General features: G+C 39.9%; 1 protein-coding gene across 2 annotated transcripts in view; it reads right to left on the reverse strand.

Annotated features, from left to right (window-relative positions):
* Positions 1-1342: 1342 nt before the first annotated feature.
* Positions 1343-19311, reverse strand: part of ca9 (carbonic anhydrase IX) — a 102362-nt gene continuing 84393 nt past the window's right edge. The window contains exons 10-12 of one of the 2 annotated variants that reach the window (XM_069924197.1): positions 17721-17741; positions 5308-5398; positions 1343-2977 (exon numbers count right to left, since the gene is read on the reverse strand). In XM_069924197.1, coding sequence (XP_069780298.1) covers positions 2917-2977; positions 5308-5398; positions 17721-17741 — 173 coding nt within the window. In that variant the 3' untranslated portion in view covers positions 1343-2916. Of the gene's footprint in view, positions 2978-5307; positions 5399-17720; positions 17745-19311 lie in introns of both variants that reach the window. The other variant, XM_069924196.1, reaches the window with a different exon arrangement.

The raw sequence follows: 19311 nt of genomic DNA on the forward strand, positions 1-19311 counted from the left end.
AGAAACTAAAATTCATCAGTTAATGGCTGTAACCAGTACAAACAGGATAAGCTTGGGGGTTAGGATGCAGGAAAGCAGAGTCAGCACGATTAACATAAGAATCTTCTGTGTGACAAGAGCCACCATAAGACTAAGAAAAGGAATGGTAAGGTACAATAGAATGTAGGAAGTTGAGGTAGTCTGGATCAGATAAAGGTCTCCTAGCCCTGGACAGAAGTACCAAGTCCTACATATCTAATTAGCTAACCATATACAGATTTATACATATGAAATTAGCCAACCCTAGATAGAATGAGTCAACTCTGCATACCAAGAGATTGTAGCCCCGAGAATCAGGAAGGTGTGAATAAGGACAATGACATGATGGGACACCCACAGGATACCCCCTGGTCCTCCAAGTGTACTGAAACTGCACGTAGGCAGGAAGGATTACCTATGCCAAACCCATCCAGGGGGCAGAAGAATGTAAGGGGGAGGGCACTCTGATACTGAAATTGACTGTATAAAAGTTGGGTGAGCCCCAGTATATGTGTGTATTCCCAGGGTAAGGGGAAGCACCCAACTTTGCATTGTTGTTGTAATAAATGTTCTTTGTTCTCAATTTTTGTCTCGAGCAATTTCTTTAAAGGTACATTAATTTCTAACAAATCTCATACCCTCAAAGTCACCCTTCTTTAAGTTCAGAACCTGAGTTACAGAATTAACTATTAGATCAGAGCTGACTGACTGGTTTGCTCATGACCTGGTTGGTCCAGACATGCCTGGGCATGCACTCAGTGCAGCTGCTCTGCAAAAATTGACTTAGACTTGGGCATTTCAAGATGTTGAGAATTTTCTTGGCAACTGCAAAGCACCAAACTACATCCAGTTGATTGACAACATGCTTCAATCATACAAAACCATGAAGTACAACGTCATTGAAAATTCATTTTCTGCATTCGCACTTGGACGTCCTGCTGACCTTGATGCAGTCAGTGACAAATATGGTGGAAGTTTTCACCAGGACATTGTGCCCATGGAAAAATGGGCCGACTATCGTTGGACGCTGACAGGAGAGACATCAGATGCTGAGTACAAATGAAAATCAGTGGCAAAACATTTTAGGTCAGTTCGATGAAACATACTAATTTCAATAAAAGCTCATTTAATGTTTCTCCAACTTTCTACGTGGTACAGCAAATCTGAAACTATTCAGCCTGACATTGTCTATCAGAATCCCCAATTTTTTTTTTCAGGATGAACACCTTTTGAAAAAGATTGTGGTCCAGTGTAGTAGCTGTACCAATATTTTTTTTTAAGATGAAGGTTAAATTGCAGGCAAAATAAGTAACAGAAAAGCATCTTGGAAGAGGAGGAATTTATTTGTTCAGTACCTTAGTCAAAAATATCGGCAAGGAACATCTTTTACTTTGAAATCAAACCATCCCTTTGTCAATTTAGATGCAGTGTTTAGAAATTTTTAAAAAAATATGCCCTTGCAAAGACAAAATCCATCCAAATGAACAAATTGTAGAAGGAAGAATTTTAATATATTAGATGAATCTTCATTGAAGTTATTCCTATTCAGTTGAATCCATCATTAATTACTGTACACAAGAATATTGTCCTCATATATTTTACCTTTTAAGTTCTTCATCCTTGTCTTTAAATCCCTCATACTATGTTGCCAACTTCTTCCAGTCTTGAATCTACCCCATAATCTTATTGCAGCTGAGCAATGAGATAACCCTCTCTCATGTTTCTCAGTACACTACTTTCCCTTCCTCTTTATAACCCCATATCTAAACCCATGTTTGTGATTAGGTTTTTTGGTCAATTCTTCTAATCTTATCCTCCTCAGAAGCCATTTCCCTGTCCAGCTGAATTTATGAAATCCATCGAGACTACAAGATAATAACCACCACAGTATACATAATGCAAAATATTGTACTATTTCCCCAAAGACAGTGTGACTCAGAGTCTTGTATCCTGACATGATATTACCGATTTCCATGATTCCAAAAAAAGCCATCTTTATTTACTATGCAATACAAGTGAACTGCCATAATGCAGTTAAAACATCCTTCTAATTTTTTGTATATAGGTCATTTCTGATATTTTATAAACTGTACGTTCAAGAACACAAATATTTATCTGTGCAACTCCATCTTGAACATCATCATATTTTCTCTACCAGATTTTGCTTGTGTGATGATGTAAATAATCATTGCACCCATTCAGCAAATATGTCCAAGCACTGTTAAACATATTCCTTTCCTCACAACTATCAACAATGTGTGACTTCCTGTGTCATTGAGAATTGATTGCACGTGTTAAATAGACAAAATGTAGATAAGCATTCAGTGATTCACTTAAAATTGATTAACTACAATGCAACTCTTCAGAGGCAGAGCGAGCTAGAGTTATATGAGGAATACAGGCTCTTTGCCCCATCAAGAACATGCCCACAGTCAAGCATCCATTTTTACATTAGACTTACCCTAACCCTTTTTATTCTCCCCACATTCCTATCAATTGCCTCTGACCTCAGATTTTACCACTCATCTAAACACCCAGGGCTATTTGGAGTCACTAGTTTACTCCAATCCAGATAAGGCACACTCATTCGAGACCTAAAGCTCAGGAAATATCTCATCCTAATTGGTTTAACGGGGACAGGCAGGTGAAAGAACTCCAAACAGTAATCCCAGCTTCAGTTCGTAAACTCTCTTTTTCCTTGGCATTTTCATCACAACAGGTGGTGATGATCACTTCATTTCAGTACTGAACAGAACAATATTTATATCAAAGTAATTTATAATTGAGCTGCATCTGATAATGGCAGAGAATAAAAAATAGGTTGTTCTCTAGAAAGCCCTGACTTCTATCAGCCAGTTTCAGTTCCAGATTTCTGAGACGTAGTTATTGACTGCAACTTCATGCTTCCATTGTAGTAGCAGGTTTATAAATCACCTTCTTCCCACTTTCAGTACTTAGTCTGGAAAATAAAACATAAGACAAAGGGAAGTATTACACTGAAGTGAATCACAGCTGAAAATCTGCAAGTTTATGAGTTTTAAAATGTGTCTTGAAATGGCCAAGGTCTTCTAATTTCTTCACCCTTTACTTTTGTTACTGCCTCTCTTTTCTAAGAAATTCTTTCAATTGATTGGTTGATTTTATTTTAAAGTAACTTAGTGTAAAGGGTTGGTGCAACAATTAGCATTACAGCCGAGATTGATTCTGGTTTATTGTATATCAACCGATGGATGTATTTGTACTAAGGCAATGTCTTCACCTGTTTCAATGCTTCTGGGCGAGGTAAGAGGGTGAACAACCAACAGAGGACATGCTTTTCATGGTCACGGTCTAAGTAACACAGAGACAGACCTTTCAGCTCACCATGTCTATTCCAGGTCAAGAACCCATCTAAACTGGATCCACAGCCTATGGACATTAATCTTTCAATCTTCAGTGATAGAGTATGTGAACATTCTGTGAACACTACCCCAATGGAGAATAATTTTACATATGAATTATATTTTAAAAATGGCCCCAAAGCTTGCTCTGCCATTTAATCTGACTGTAACCTCCATACTGCATTTCCACCTACTTGTGGTGACCCTTTAGTCTCTTCATTGTCAAAAGTCTCTCTTCCTTTGCATTAACAATATTCAAAGACACATCTTCCACCAGGCTTGAAGAGAGTTCCAAAGACCCACAAATGCCTGAAGTAAAAATATCCACCGCATGTCCACCTTAAATATTAAACAGTGATCATCTGTAGTGAATTACAGTTGTTCAGTCTGTCAGACTGTTGAGGACAGGCAAGAGGTTTTGACTAGGGATCAGACAAAAATTGTCTCCAATGGATGAACTCCCAGAATAGGATAATTGATCATAATAGAAATTTAACTTTGGAAAGGGTACAGAAGAGGTTTATCTGGATGTTGCCGGTTTAGAAGGTATGAATTATGGAGAGAGGTTGGATAAACTTGGGTTATTTTCTCTGGAGTGTAGGAGGTATGGGGATGACCTGAAGATGTTGAGTCAAGTCACTTTTATTTATTGTTCATACCATGCGTGCACGGTAAAGACGAGACAGTGTTTCTCCAGGACCATGGAGCATATTTACATAGGAGTAGGAGTTAAACACATTAAATTATTTAGACTTGTACAGTAACAGTCCTGGTACCCAATCCAAAAATGTTCTGGGAGTTCAGGAGCCTGATGGCTTGAGGAAAAAAGTTGTGGCCCAATCTGGACGTAAGGGCCTGAGTGCTGTAGTACCTTGTACCAGATGGGGCAAGGGACAACAGAGGTTTATATAATTATGAGAGGGTGGACAGTCAGAATATTTTTCTTTGATGGAAAAATATCACACACTACAGAGCATGGATTTCAGGTGAAAGGGAGGAAGTTTAACGGAAATGAATGGAGAGTTTTTTTAAAACAGAGTGATAGGTGCCTAGAATGGGCTGCCAGGAGTAGTGGTGGAAGTAGATACAGAGTAACATTTAATAGTCTCTAGATAGACACACGACGTGGATGGAAGCATATGGATCATGTGCAAGCAGAAGAGTTTTAGTTTGAGCATTGTATTCGGCACAGACACGTGGGGCACATGGTCTGTTCCTGTCCTGTTCTGTTGTATGTTCTAACAGAAGGCAGTTATGTCAAAATGAACAACTATGGTTTGAATTGCCCTGTTTTTGGCTTCACCTGGTAAATATCACCATCTCTGCAGATGATAGAAATAAGTTATGACTATCTGCCTGGTGAGAAAGATCCAGAGCTTCTCCTAGGAATCTGACCTTTACTTCAAAGGAAGTGGGAGAATGTCTCGGCAGTAGATATGTAAAGTGTAGTTAATTCTGCATCATGAAGGTGAAATGGAATCTCATGGTGAGGAGGTGAATACCAACATAAAGATTATTAAAGGAAGCTCATCTTCAAACAGATTCAGAACATTATATGGAAATCTAACCTTACTCCACTGTAACAGACTTGAGGGACACAGATTGGACACTTCAGTTTTGTGCCATAATAAATTTGACAAGGAACTCAACTTGACCTCTCAATCCACTAATCAAAAACCTGATTTTTGTGGTGAGTCATCTTTTTGTTCCTGAAAGCTTATGAATTCATTTATTGTCATGGGGTTTTTAATGCTAGGTAGATTGATGATTTAAAGCATTCTCAGTAAATTTCCACTAATGGATTGAATCAGTTAACATGAAGTGACTGAATCTGTATTTTCTGTTATGTTGCTGCCAGCAGTTTCTGCTTAGTTCAGAAGAAGGTATCAAATATTCTCATCATTCTCACCTTTGTCTTTTCTTTTGCTGCAACAGATAAATTATAAAGGCCAAAGCAGTACATCCAAATAGGATCCCAAATATAATGGCCAGCGTATCACCTAGAGATGAACAACAAATATATTTGTAATAGCCTTTATTTCAAATCAGGGGCCCTGGGAGAATGTAGCTGGGATTCTCACCATTTATCATTTGCAGCTTAGAATTTACCATTCCAGCTTTCTGACCAGGAGCAAACTGGACTGTAGCAAGTTGCCAGTGCTCAGTCCACTGAGAAATATAGGGAAGTCAGAGGACTTCAGTCTGCAGTGGTGGACTACTCTAGACAATTTAAATTAAATTAAAAATTTTAAATGTTTAAATTAAGACTTACAGCACGGTAACAGGCCATTTCGGGCCATGAGCCCAGGCTGCCCGATTACACTCTGTTGACCTACACCGCCAGTTCGTTTTTGAATGGTGGGAGGAAATTGGAGCCCTCAGGGAAAACCCACATAGATAGGAGGAGAACATACAAACTTCTTTCATTCGAACCACAGTTCCGATCACTGGTGCTACGCTAACTGTGCCACCCTTAGCTGGAATGAAGTAGGGTTGCGATGAAAAAGAACTTATTGCAATGACATCTGATAATCTTTAACTCGTCCTATTTCATTGGAGTCCAAGTTAGCTTAAACCACAATATGTAGCTCAATAAGGACATTGAAATTGTCCATTTATTGATAGAGGCATCCAGCAGTTTTATAGCATATGCCTTCCAAAGTTTGGATTTATTTTCGGAGTTCACACATGCAACCGTAAGATTCTTTCTTTCAGACCGGGCAGAATTACTCCTTATCGGTAGTGCAAAACATTGTACTCAAGAAAAGATACAGCACGCATATAAAGGAAAGAAATGTAAACAAACTGATTGCACAATACAAAAAAAAAATCAGTAATAAATAGGGTTCTTGAATAAGTCTATGATTGAACTTGTTTAAGCGTCTGATGGTGGAGGGGTAGCAACTGTTCCTGAACCTGTGGTACGAGTCTTGAGGCACCGATTGTTTTCCGATGGCAGCAGTGAGAAGAGAGCATGTCCTGGTTGTATGGATCCTTGATAATTGCTGCTGCTCTCTGAGGTCAGTGTTCCATGTAGATTTTCTTAATGGTGGGGGAGTTTTGCCTGTGTGTACTGGGCTGCGTCCACTATCTTTTGCAGAACTTTCCACTCCGACGTATTGGTGTCCGCATACCAAGGCAAGATGCAGCTGGTCAGCACACTTTCCCCCACACACCTGTAGAGATTTGCCAAGATTTCTGATATCATACCAAACATCTGCAAACTCCTGAGGAAGTAGAAATACTGACGTGCCTTCTTTATGATAACTTTAGTGTGTTGGGTCCAGGAAAGGTCCTCTGAGATAGTGACTCGTGTAGCAGCTCACCAGAGGCTTAATCGATCTGGCTCAGGAGGTTCTGAGTGACATCATGACATTGCAATATGATGATGTCATTTGGAATGCACGGGGTTTAAAAAAGCTGCATGTGATTGAGTAAATGACTTTTACTGAACTTCGACTCGACTATGTCTGATCAATTTCTCGTTCTTCATTTCATGCTGTGACACAGTTGCTACATTGTTGACCCCGATGGGCCCAAATGGATTTTGGACCCAACATGGACAACACAGTGGTTTTGCTCAAACTGCCTGTCTTCTGGACCATTCAACCTGAAGTTTGGATCGGGCCAGCTGAAGCGCAGTTCCACATTCTCAAGATGGAAGTAAACACCACTATGTACTATTGTGTGGTAAGAGCACTCAACCGGGACATGGACAGTTGAGTAGTGGATTTCCTTCTGAGCAAGTATGAGGCCCAAAAAGCACGAACGAGCTGCACAGCTCCACCATAATCAATGGCCTGGGGGACCGCGCCACTTTGGAGTTAATGAATAATCCCTGGCAGATGGCCATAGGCCTTGCTTGCTCCTCAAGCAGTTGTTTTTAGAGCATATATCAGAAAGCATCCGCCTCATGTTGGTTACTGAGGACTTTGATAACCCTTGAACAGTGGCTGTCCATGCATACATTCTGTGGCGTGCAAAACAGCGAGGCGCAAGGCCCAAAGAAATTAATGCTGCATCACACCCAAAGGCCCAGGTTCCATGAGTAGCAGCAACGAGGGCGCACGTTCCCTCAGACAAGCATGACTCCGTGGCACCCACCTGGTATTTTTACCATCAACGCTGGTGTTCTGGAGCTTGCTGCTGCCATCCCCTTTGCACTTTTCTGGGAAACGCCATGCCAATCGTTGCTAATGGCTATGGCGGCTGGCCACCATAACAGCCTACTTTATGTCTGGGATGAACTCTCCGAGCGTAAATTTCTAGCTGACACGGGTGCAGAGGTTAGTGTCCTTCCTCCTTTGGGCTTTGACACCTATACCAGGAGCACGGTTCTGGCGCTCACTGCAGTAAATAACAGTTCAATTCACACATATGGCACACAAACTATATCACTGAAATTTGGCAACAATAAATTCACATGGAATTTCATTCTTGCTGCTGTATCCTGACCGTTGCTGGGTGCTGACTTCTTCAGAGCCCAATCACTGATGGTGGACTTAAAAGGGTTCTAGTTGGTGAACGCCACAATGTTCCAGACACTCCACCTTGGAAAAACCAAATTACCCACCCCGCACCTAGATGTCATAGAGTACTCAAACAACGAATTCACCAAGCTTCTTGCAGTGTTTCCGGACATTGTCACTCCCCAGTTCTCCACTCCTACACCCAAACATGGCGTAGCACACAGTACTCAAACAACGAATTCACCAAGCTTCTTGCAGTGTTTCCGGACATTGTCACTCCCCAGTTCTCCACTCCTACACCCAAACATGGCGTAGCACACAGTACTCAAACAACGAATTCACCAAGCTTCTTGCAGTGTTTCCGGACATTGTCACTCCCCAGTTCTCCACTCCTACACCCAAACATGGCGTAGCACACAACACTGACAGCCTACCACCTGCAGTTGAATGGTCTGGTGGGGCAGTTACATAGTCATGCCTCATGGACATGACTGGGCAGACAAGCTGCCCTGGATCCTTCTGGGAATAAGAACGGGACCCAAGGAGGATCTCGACTCCTCATTGGCCGAGATGGTTTATGGAGCTCTGCTCATTGTACCTGGGGTGTTTGTGCCCATAGCACACGGAGAGGACGCGCCACTAACTGAAGTCTTAGGCAGACTGCAGGAGTGGTTTGGAAAATTGGCCCCAGTTCCCATGTAAAGGCATGAAAAAATGACACTCTTCATTCCAAAGTATCTTCGGGACTGTGAATTTGTGTTTGGGTTTGTGTTTGAGGCCGTATGAGGGCCCCTTCAGAGTTCTATGAAACAATCGTACAGCTTGTGTACTAAAGCCCGCTCATCTCAACCTTGATCGGCCCTTGCTGCGACCCCTGATGTGAAGGCATGGACGACTGCCCAAGAGCGGTGGACAGTAAAGACACCTAGGTTTAGCCTTCTATTGCTGGTTCTGGGGTGGGTGGGGGACGGGGGGTGGGGGGGGGGTGCATGTTGCAGCTCACAGGAGGCTTCATTGAACCGGCTCGGGAGGTTCGAAATTACGTCATGATGTCACAATGTGATGACATCATTTGGAATGCGCGTGGTTTTAAAACGCTGCATGTGACTGTTTGAATAAACAACTTTTACTGATCTTCAACTTGACTACGTCTGATTATTTTCTCGTTCTTCATTTCGCACTGCGATACAGTTGCTACATTCAGAGGTTTTTAGTTACATTCTGAAAGATTTTTAAAGCTTTCCGATCCTCCATTCTCCCACTAAGTTTTGCTTCCTTCTATGCCCTCCCCTTTTATTTTTCATTGGCTTTGACTACTCCATATCAACCTCAGTTGTGACATTTTTCCATTTGAATATTTCATCTTTTTTTAGCATGTATTTATCCTGCACCTTCCTCATTTCTTGCAGAACTCCTTCCATTGCTGCCTGCTTTCTTCCTTCCCTTTGCCCCCTTCCAAACTGTTTTGGCCATTGCCTCTCTCATGCCACTATAATTCCCTCTACTCCACTGAAATACCGAACACTTCTGTCTCGTTAAATCTCAAATGAACTCAGTTATATTATATTCACTGCCCCCTAATGGTTCCTTTATTACTCTAAGCTCTCTTACCATCTCTGGTGTATTATGCAACGCTCAATCCAGTACAGCCGATTCCCACCATCATGAGCTCTTCAACAGGCAGTCTCATAGGTTTTCTACAAACTCTTTGAGATCAAGTCCCAACCTGCTTTTCCCAATCTACTTGCATGTTAGAATTTCCCCCCCACCCCCATGACTACTAAAACATTGCCCTTTTGACACACATTTTCTATTTGCTGTTGTAATTTGTTGTCCACATCCAGGTTATTGTTTGGAGGTCTGTATACCCTTGCCATTTCTTAACTTAACCCACAATGATTCTATAATCTTCTGATCTTATGTCCACCTCTTTCTAATGATTTAATGTTGTTCTTTACCAATAGAGCCTCTCCACCCTCTCTGCTTATTTGCCTATCCTTTTGATACATTTGTGTATCCTTGGATATTAAGCTCCCAAAGATGTCCATCCTTTAGCCATGACTCTGATGGCCACACATCATACTTGATAATGTGTAGCTGTATTATAAGGTCAACTACTTTATTTCTTAATCTATGGAAACCCTTTAGCCCAGTATTTGTTTCTTTTGACTTTGTGTTCCTGTTGCATTTCAACTCATCCCAATGACTGCAATGCTACCCTCTCTGCCAGTCCTTCCACACAAACTCCCTACCAGCTGTCCCTACTTGTGCGCCAAATGCCTTTTCCTCTGCCTCTTCTCTTTAGTTCCTACCAGCCTGCGAATCTTGTTAAAACCCCTCCCAACAGTGTTAGCAAACCTTCCTGCTAGGATGTTAGTTCTCCATGAGTTCAGGTGCCACCTGTCCAACGTGTACAGGTCATCTCTTCCCCAGAAAAGGTTCCAATGAATCAAGAACTTGAGACCCTGCCCCCTGCACCATCTTCTTGTTCAAACTTTCCCTATCTTGTGGCACCGGGAGTAATCCAGAGATTAGCCCCTTGGAGGTTCTGCTCATCACCTTCTTTTCTAATTCCCTAAATTTACTTTGCAGTATCTATATCCCATTTCTGCCTATGTCATTGGTACCAATATTTATCATGGCCTCAGGCTGATCACCCTCCCCCTTAAGAATGTTCTACACCTGCTCAGAGACATTCAGGACCCAAGCACCCAGGAGGAAAGACACTCTCCTGGAGTCTCTTTTATGGTCGTAAAACCTCCTCTCTGTTCCCCTGTCTATGGAGACCCGTATGATTAATGCTCTACCTGACTGAGGCTCAGAGTTGACCACAGTGTTATTGGTCTCGCTGCTGCCTGGCCCAGGTAGGTCATCCTCCTCAGCAGTATACAAAGGGATATACTTGTTACTTAGGGGAATGGCCATAGGGATGCACTGCCTGTCTGTTCCCTTTCCCCCTCCTGACTGTCACCCAGCTAACTTCCTCCTGCCTCCCAGGTGTGATAGTGTTCCTGTAACTCCTATATATCACCCCCTCAACCTTCTGAATGATCTGGTGTAAAGCAAGTAGAGCAGGAGGCTAAGTGGACAGCCCTGTAGTGCTCCTGTACTGATGGAGATAGTGGAAAAGATGTTCTTACTAATCCTCACTGATTGGGGTCTAGTGGTGAGGAAATCCATGTTCCATTTTCACAGTGGAGTATTGAGGGCCATGTCTTGGAGTTTGCTGATCCGTTTTGAGGGGATGATGGTGTTGAATGCTGAACTGTAGTCGATAAAGAGCATCCTGATGTATGTGTCTTTGCTGTCCAGCTGTTTCAGGGTTTTTTTGTCGAGCCAGTGAGATGGTATCTGCTGTAAACCTGTTGCTGCTGTAGGCAAGTTGGAATGGATCCATTGTCACCGTTCTGACAGGGGCTGATATACTTCAACACCAGCCTCTCAAAACACTTCATCACTGTGGATGTGAGTGCCACTGGTCGGTAGTCATTTAGGTTGGTTACCACACTTCATGGGCACAGGTATGATTGAGCTGATTTAAAACAGGTAGGTACCATGCCCTGCCAGAGTGAGATGTTGATGATATCTGTGAATATGTTGGCCAGTTGGTCAGCACAGGTTTTCAGTACTTGGCCACATACTCCAACTGGACTGGATGCTTTCCTTGGATTCATTCTCCTTAAAGGAGCCTGCACATCACCTTTGGGCACTGACAGTAGAGGATCATTAGGGTACATGGGGGCACATAGTGTTTCTTCCTTGTTCTGGTGGTCAAATTGGGCATAAAAGACATTTGAGTTCATCTGGGAGTGAAGCTTTGCTGTGTCTTCTACTGCACCAGATTTGGTTTTGTAGCAGGTTAGATCCTTAAGATCCTACCATATCCTTTGTTGTTTCCATTCTTGTCCAGAATCTTCACTTTGCCCAGGAGATGGATTTTCATAGGTCATACCAACTGCTTGTGTAGTGATCTGGATCTCCAGTCTTAAATACCTGTGATCTGGTTCTCAGTAGGTTCTAGATTTCATTGTTGACCCAGGGCTTCTGGTTAAGGAAACCCCTGAATGATCTGATGGGGAAACACTCATCCACAAATGTTTTGATAAAGTTTGTAACAGATTACTAGTATAATCATTCAGATCCTCAGCTGAGTCCTTGAACATCGCCCAATCCACTGACTCGAGGCAGTCTGTTCTCCAGCTTCCCGCAACCACCTTCTGGGTGCCCTGATCTCTGGATCCTCTCTTTTTAGGCTCTATCTGTATGCAGGCTAAAGGAGCACAGCCAGGTGATCTGTCTTGCCAAAATGCAATCTCTGGAAAGAATGGTAGGCATTTCTTGGTGTAGCAGTGATCAAATGTTCTGGGACCTCTGTTACAGCTAGTTATACAATGGTGGTAATTGAACAGGGTTTTCCTGAGACAGGTCTGGTTAAAGTAATTGACTGTGATTTGCAGTATCTCCGGGTAGGTTGTCTCTTTATGACTGATCTCATCATGCAGCTCTGCAAGTGCCAGTTTGTAATTGCCATCAGGAGGGAACTCTTGGGATCAAAAGAAGGATCTGTAGTTAATCAAGATTTGCTCTAAGGCAGAAGAGCAGAAGGTTGACATGACCCCCAAAGTCCATGCACCAGCCAATATTAACTAAAAAGTACACACTGCCCCCATCTCTCTTTGCCAGAATCTGAGTTTCGATCCAGTCTGTGAATGGTGAAACTATCTGGTTGGATTGTGTCTTCCAGTGCGTTCGCTGTTTACCAGGTCTCAATGCACCAAACAACTGAGATTTATCCCCCAGTGATTGATAGAGAACATCACTCTTTATTACCAAAGCCTGCTCCTGGGTAGAGACCTCATTCTATAATTCTTCAATGGCATCTTTATCATGTAAAGGAGTCTTTGATCCATGAAGTCTGTCGAAGAGGGACACTTGAATATCGCAGCCAACGTAGAAGATTATTATCCTGAAGTCATGAAGTAGTGCAGCGAATACAAAGAAGTAATGTCGGAGCTTTGTAAAAATGGTTTAAAGCCTTCCCTGCTGTATCTTGCAATGTATATTGCACTTTCTAATGGTCAGAGGAAGTTGCTGCATTCTTTTGAAGAGACTCAGAGCTATCTAGAAGAATTTATTACTACATTGTGCTTTGCAGGAACTTATGCTTGAAGATTGAACATGATTAAGTATTATTAACTTTAAGGTTTCCTACATTTATTACATTACATTTGTTGGCCACGTATTGGTTGGTTCTTTTCATCTGGGCAATTTTTCTTTTTTCCTTTTTTTCTGGGATAATAAACTTATGCAAGTAATTTTTTTCTCTTTCTCCTTTTATTTAGTCATTGAATTACTATGAAAAAGAAATACTCATTGCTATTTTTCTTTTTTATTAAATTTATTGAATTATTTACTTTACAGGAAAAATACATAAGAAATTTGTAAAGTAATCACTGTTTTGATGTTGTCAAACTAGAATATCATTGTTTGAAAGAATAATTTATATTTACTTTTGTAGCAATGGAGCTATTGTCAACAAACTCCAGCTGGGAGAATTAATTGGGTGTGGAATGGTTTGTTTGGATAAGCTTGGAAATCTTTAGTAGTTTTCATGGTTTGCAAAGGGAGAGGGGAGGGGAGGTTGGTTTTTTAAAAAAATTTCTTCTAGGTAGTTACATTTACAAAGAATCATAAATACTTTTTCAAATAAAAAAATCCTTACATAATTAAAACAAGTGAAACAATCTTTAACACAATGTTCTACCCTCTATTTATCCCTGGTTGGTCGTATTAATTCTATTAAAATGTATATCTTACCTAAATTTTTAAACCTTTTCATACCAATTTTATTTCCTAAATTGTTTTTTGATTGACTTGATTTGATTATATCATATATATGGAGGGGCAAGTGCCCTTGTCTAAACAAAGTTCACCTTCAAAAACCTAGAGGCAAGGCTCTACCTAATTTCAGATTTTACTACTGGGCAGTTACAATATATGTAACTTTATGTTCTGGTTCCATTTTCAGAATTGAGAGGCCAGTCCAGCATAGGTAGCAATGAAGCTGAATTCTGCTAAAAACCTTTCTTGGATCCTCACTTCCCTTCTCTTTAAACAAATCAATTGATAATCCTTTTGCCAGGCATACTATTAGAGTTTGGGTGCAGTTTAGAAAACATGTTGGATTTATTGCTTTTCTCTTTCAAGCCCTATTCTACCCAATTATCTTTTTCAACCTTCTTTACGTTCTATTTTTCATGTTTGGTTTAGATTAGGTATTGAAAGATCTTTTCATTGATAATAGTTTTGCACTATTTGAACAGCTTTCTAAAAAGTTCAGCTTACTAAATACTCATTTTTTTAGATATTTGCAAATTAGACGTTTTCTTAAATCTCAGATATTGGATTTTCCTCGGCCACCTGATGCGAGCATTGTTGATGTGATATTTAGACGACAACATTTTCGCACAGATTTAATATCCATTATTTATGACAAGCTGGTTTGAGACATGTTCCTCTAATTAAAATTAAAAATGCCTGAGGACAGGTTTTAAATCTTACATGAACAGATGGAGTTTGGGATTTAATTTTTAAGCTGGTTAATACTACATCCTTATGTGCCCGTCATTTCTTATTGCAATTTAAAGTTGTGACAGGGCTTGTGTTTAAAGTTAAATTATCTTGTATCTATTCAGATGTAAATCCTTACTGTGATAAATGTAAGAGAGAAGAGGCTTCTTTAATTCATATGTTTTGGACATGTCCTAGTCTTGAGAGATATTTCAAACTCTATCTTTAATTCTAAATGTAAATTTGGAGCCTAATCCTTTGGTTGCTCTTTTTGGTACAAATGGAGAAAATGATATTCTTCTAAATTATATGTTGTACTCTGTCTTTTGCACCTCTCCTGGTTAGATGTTCAATATTTTTTAGATGGAAGGACACTGCCCTGCCCATTCTGCTCAAAGGCTCAGGGACATTATGTCCTGTTTAAATTTAGAAAATATACATTATTCAATTAATAATTTAAATGTAAAATTTTGAATGCTGTGGGGACCATTCTGAATTACTTTCATAAACTCTAGACATAATATTATTTTTAAGTTTTTATATTTCATGAATGAATGATTTATTTTCTTTAGTCATACATCTTAGGTTAGGGGATAAGGTTTAGAATCCCATTGTTCCTGAGAATTTTTTTTCTTCTTGATGTAATTTTGAATTATGGTTGTATGTGCTTTATAACTTAATGTATAATTTGCCATTTATTCCATAAATGTTTTGTATATACATGCATATTTGTGAAAAGCAATAAAAAAATTTAAAAGAAAAAAAGAATATTTGCTACCCCTTGTGGTGACACACCACTACCCTACTGCAGGGGGCGACCTGTGTACCTGCAGGAAGAGCACTGGAGGACAACACCTGGCCAGCTGTCAATCAGCTGACTTGAATGGACCAAGCTCCACCTGGCTGGCTGGCAATCATCTTCTGGGATATAAGCCACATCTGGCCCCTCGAGGTCAGTCACTCAGAGCTACAGCTAACTGCAACAGGGATTTTACATGGAATAAAGCCTATTGATCAGTCTTTAAGTTTTGTGTCTGCTTTTCTCTATGACAGTGCTCCACATTCCTCAACCATCAAATTTTGACCATATGACTCATTCAGAGTCTAATTTAAGCACCACACCTCTCTACCATCAACTTTTGACCAGTAGACTCATTCGGAGACTAATTTAAGGACTCATTATCTCATTATTTATTCTAGGTGATTTCTCCTCCTTACTGACCTCTTTGCCCATTAATCTCTATCAATATCCCCAATCAAATCTCCACAGTGTATTTTCCCTTCTCTTTTCTTTTTTCTGAATAATTTATTTTGACTTTTTACAGACTCAAAATAATTTTAACAATCAATACAATTTTTTTCAACATTCATAGAACGTACAGCATTACGTTTTGTCCCTCCCCCCTCCCTTGCCCCCAGACCGATTATACATTACATAAATACAAGAAGGGTTCAGAGGCCCCATCAAAAACCTAAGAAAAGAACAACCTAATTAACTAAATAACCCAAGTAAGAAATAAAAATAGAAAAACCAAACTAAAATAAAACAAACTTTAAAAAAAGGGCTTTAAAGAAAATACACACGTCACCTGTTCCACGTTCCATTTCCTTAACTCCAATCCTTTCCCTATTTAAACAGGTTTTTATAATATCCATATTTCTCAGGGAGGGGAATCTAGTCAATCTGCATGCCCATGTATTTCAGATATGCCACACTGTAACGAATGTGTCATGTTTTGCCTTTAGATTGTAAGTGATTTTCACCAAGGGAATGCTATTCCACCATATTCCACCATGTGGTATTTAGTTGAGACTTGGATTTCCACGTAACCATTAAACACTTCCTGGCTACCGCCAAGGCGACCTTCACGAGTGGAATTTGATATCTTGACAGTCTAAAACTCACATTTCCAATATCTCCCAAGAGGTGCAACGCCAGGTCTTGTAGAAAATCCACTTCATAATTTTTTTTTCAAAATGTCCCCCAGTTCTTCCCAGAAGAGTCTCACCTTTGTCTATAGCCAGGTGGAGTGGACAAAGGATCCAATCGCCACACCACACCTAAAGCAAATTACAGAAATTTACGGCTTTGATTTATGTAATTTTTGTAGTGTGGCGATTGGAACCTTTGTCCACTCCACCTGGCTATGGACAAAGGTAAGACCTCCCCCCCCCCCCACCCCAAGTTTATCCACCCTGGCACCAATAACCAAGCTATTGGTGCCAATCTCCCCCATTTTGAGAAGAGCCCAGTGCAGCCATCCTCCACTTGTCCCCTCCCTTTTCTTCAGATTATTCCATCATATGACATCAAGCACCGAGGGCATTGATTTACTAAGTGCCCTCTACTGGTCTGTGAGTCAAATATTGGATTGTCCGCTATTCCACAATTAAAACATGTCTACTCCCTCTCTGCTGTCATTCTATCCCCCAACCCTCACAAAGATGAGGCTTAAACTTGGAAAGACATAAGTCCAAGGGCAGTACAGTTAGCACAACGTTATTTCAACACTCGCAACCCGGGTTCAAATCCACGTTCTCCCTGTGTCTGTGTGGGTTATCTCTGGGTGCTCTGGTTTCCTCCCACCCTTCAAAGCATACTGGGTTAATTGGGTGTATATGGAAGGGCCTGATAACCATGCTGTATGTCTAAATGGCACTCTTTTAATGAGTGTTTATTGTTGATGCAAAGTGAGCGTGATCACCCTTTTTTCATTTGGTTATTTATTAATGAAAATTTCCATGCCCCAGTTCAAGGATTGTCCTTATTGCTAACATTTGTGTCATTTTTCAGTTGATTGGACCACCGCCAGTGGGCTGATATCGCCTCCAACCGTGCATCTTGGCACCTCACATTTCGGCGGGCAGCAACCTCCTTTGAAGAAGACCGCAGAGCCCACCTCACTGACAAAAGACAAAGGAGGAAAAACCCAACACCCAACCCCAACCAACCAATTTTCCCTTGCAACCACTGCAACTGTGCCTGCCTGTCCCACATCGGACTTGTCAGTCACCAACGAGCCTGCAGCAGATGTGGACATTACCCCTCCATAAATCTTCGTCCACGAAGCCAAGCCAAAGAAGAAAGAAGATATTGTATAAAGTGTAGATGCTTTTAGTTGTTAGTTCATTGAATAAATATTATGTTATCATAGGAAATGTCAAACAAAGCCAACTTTTCTTTAGGATTTTATCAGAACACATTTAGAACTACAAGAAGTTTATAATATTGATACAGAATATATCTTAAAATTAAAAAAAAACAATGGTTTAAAATACATACCTAAAGTGACATGGTTGCCATCTACTGGATTTACAAAAGAAGAAACAAACAGAAATTATACAATGCAGAAATAGTATGTAATATAACATTCAATAATAAAACTGCAAAGATAATCAAGCCTATATATTTGAATATAACACATCTTTGACTCAAAATTTTTGTGGTATGAAAAGAGATTTCTGAAGGACTATAAGAAACATAAATATCAGGTACATTTTGAGCTGAGCACCTTGTAGGCCTAATAATATTCAAACTTGCATTCCAATAGGAACCAATGAAAAGTAAAAAGGAAAATTCTACATGGGGTTCCAGAGCCATGGATTTAGGTAAATAGTGTAACATTTTTTTTAAAATTTTTTATTTTTCACACCATAAATCACATTAGCCATGATATACACTTTTTCTTTTTCACACATATACAGTGACTTTTTCTCCCCCCCCTCCCTCCTCCCAAGCCACCCCCCCACCCCCCCCTCATCCATTTTAGGTATACAATCTAGGTTCCATTAAGCCAGTCAGACAATGTTGTCATTCAACAAAAATACACCAGAAATTCTACTGAGTCCATTCTTTTCTTTCCTTCTCCTTCCATCAACTTAGGTAATGTTTGTCCCCGGTAGGTTTTCGCTATTGTATTTAATGTAAGGCTCCCATACTTGTTCGAATATTTCAATATTATTTCTTAAACTATATGTTATTTTTTCTAATGGAATACATTTATTCATTTCTATATACCATTGTTGTATTTTCAGATTATCTTCCAATTTCCAGGTTGACATAATACATTTTTTTGCTACGGCTAGGGCTATCTTAACAAATCTTTTTTGTGCATCCTCCAGATCAATTCCAAATTCTTTGTTTTTTATGTTGCTTAGGAGAAAGATCTCTGGGTTCTTTGGTATATTGTTTTCTGTTATTTTATTTAATATCTGATTGAGATCATCCCAAAATTTTTCTACTCTCTCACATGTCCAGATTGCATGAATTGTTGTTCCCATTTCTTTTTTACATCGAAAACATCTATCAGATACTGTTGGGTCCCATTTATTTAACTTTTGCGGTGTAATGTATAGTCTGTGTAACCAATTATATTGTATCATACGTAGCCTCGTATTTATTGTATTTCTCATCGTTCCAGAACATAATTTCTCCCATGTTTCCTTTTTTATCTTTATATTTAAATCTTGTTCCCATTTTTGTTTAGTTTTACCATTTGTTTCCTCATTCTCCTTTTCTTGCAGTTTAATATACATATTTGAAATAAATCTTTTGATTAACATTGTATCTGTAATCACATATTCAAGGTTACTTCCCTCTGGTAAACTCAAATTGCTTCCTAATTTATCTTTCAAGTAGGATCTCAGTTGGTAATATGCCAGCGCTGTATCTCCAGTTATATTGTACTTATCTCTCATTTGTTCAAAGATAAGAATCTACTTCCTGAAAAACAATTTTCTATTCTTTTAATCCCTTTTTTTTCCCATTTTCTAAAGGAAAGGTTGTCTATTGTAAAAGGGAGTAGCTTATTTTGCGTCAATATTAGTTTTGGTAATTGATCATTTGTTTTATTTCTTTCTACATGAATCTTCTT

Source organism: Narcine bancroftii, chromosome 3 (assembly GCF_036971445.1).
Source record: "Narcine bancroftii isolate sNarBan1 chromosome 3, sNarBan1.hap1, whole genome shotgun sequence".
NCBI lineage: Eukaryota > Metazoa > Chordata > Chondrichthyes > Torpediniformes > Narcinidae > Narcine > Narcine bancroftii.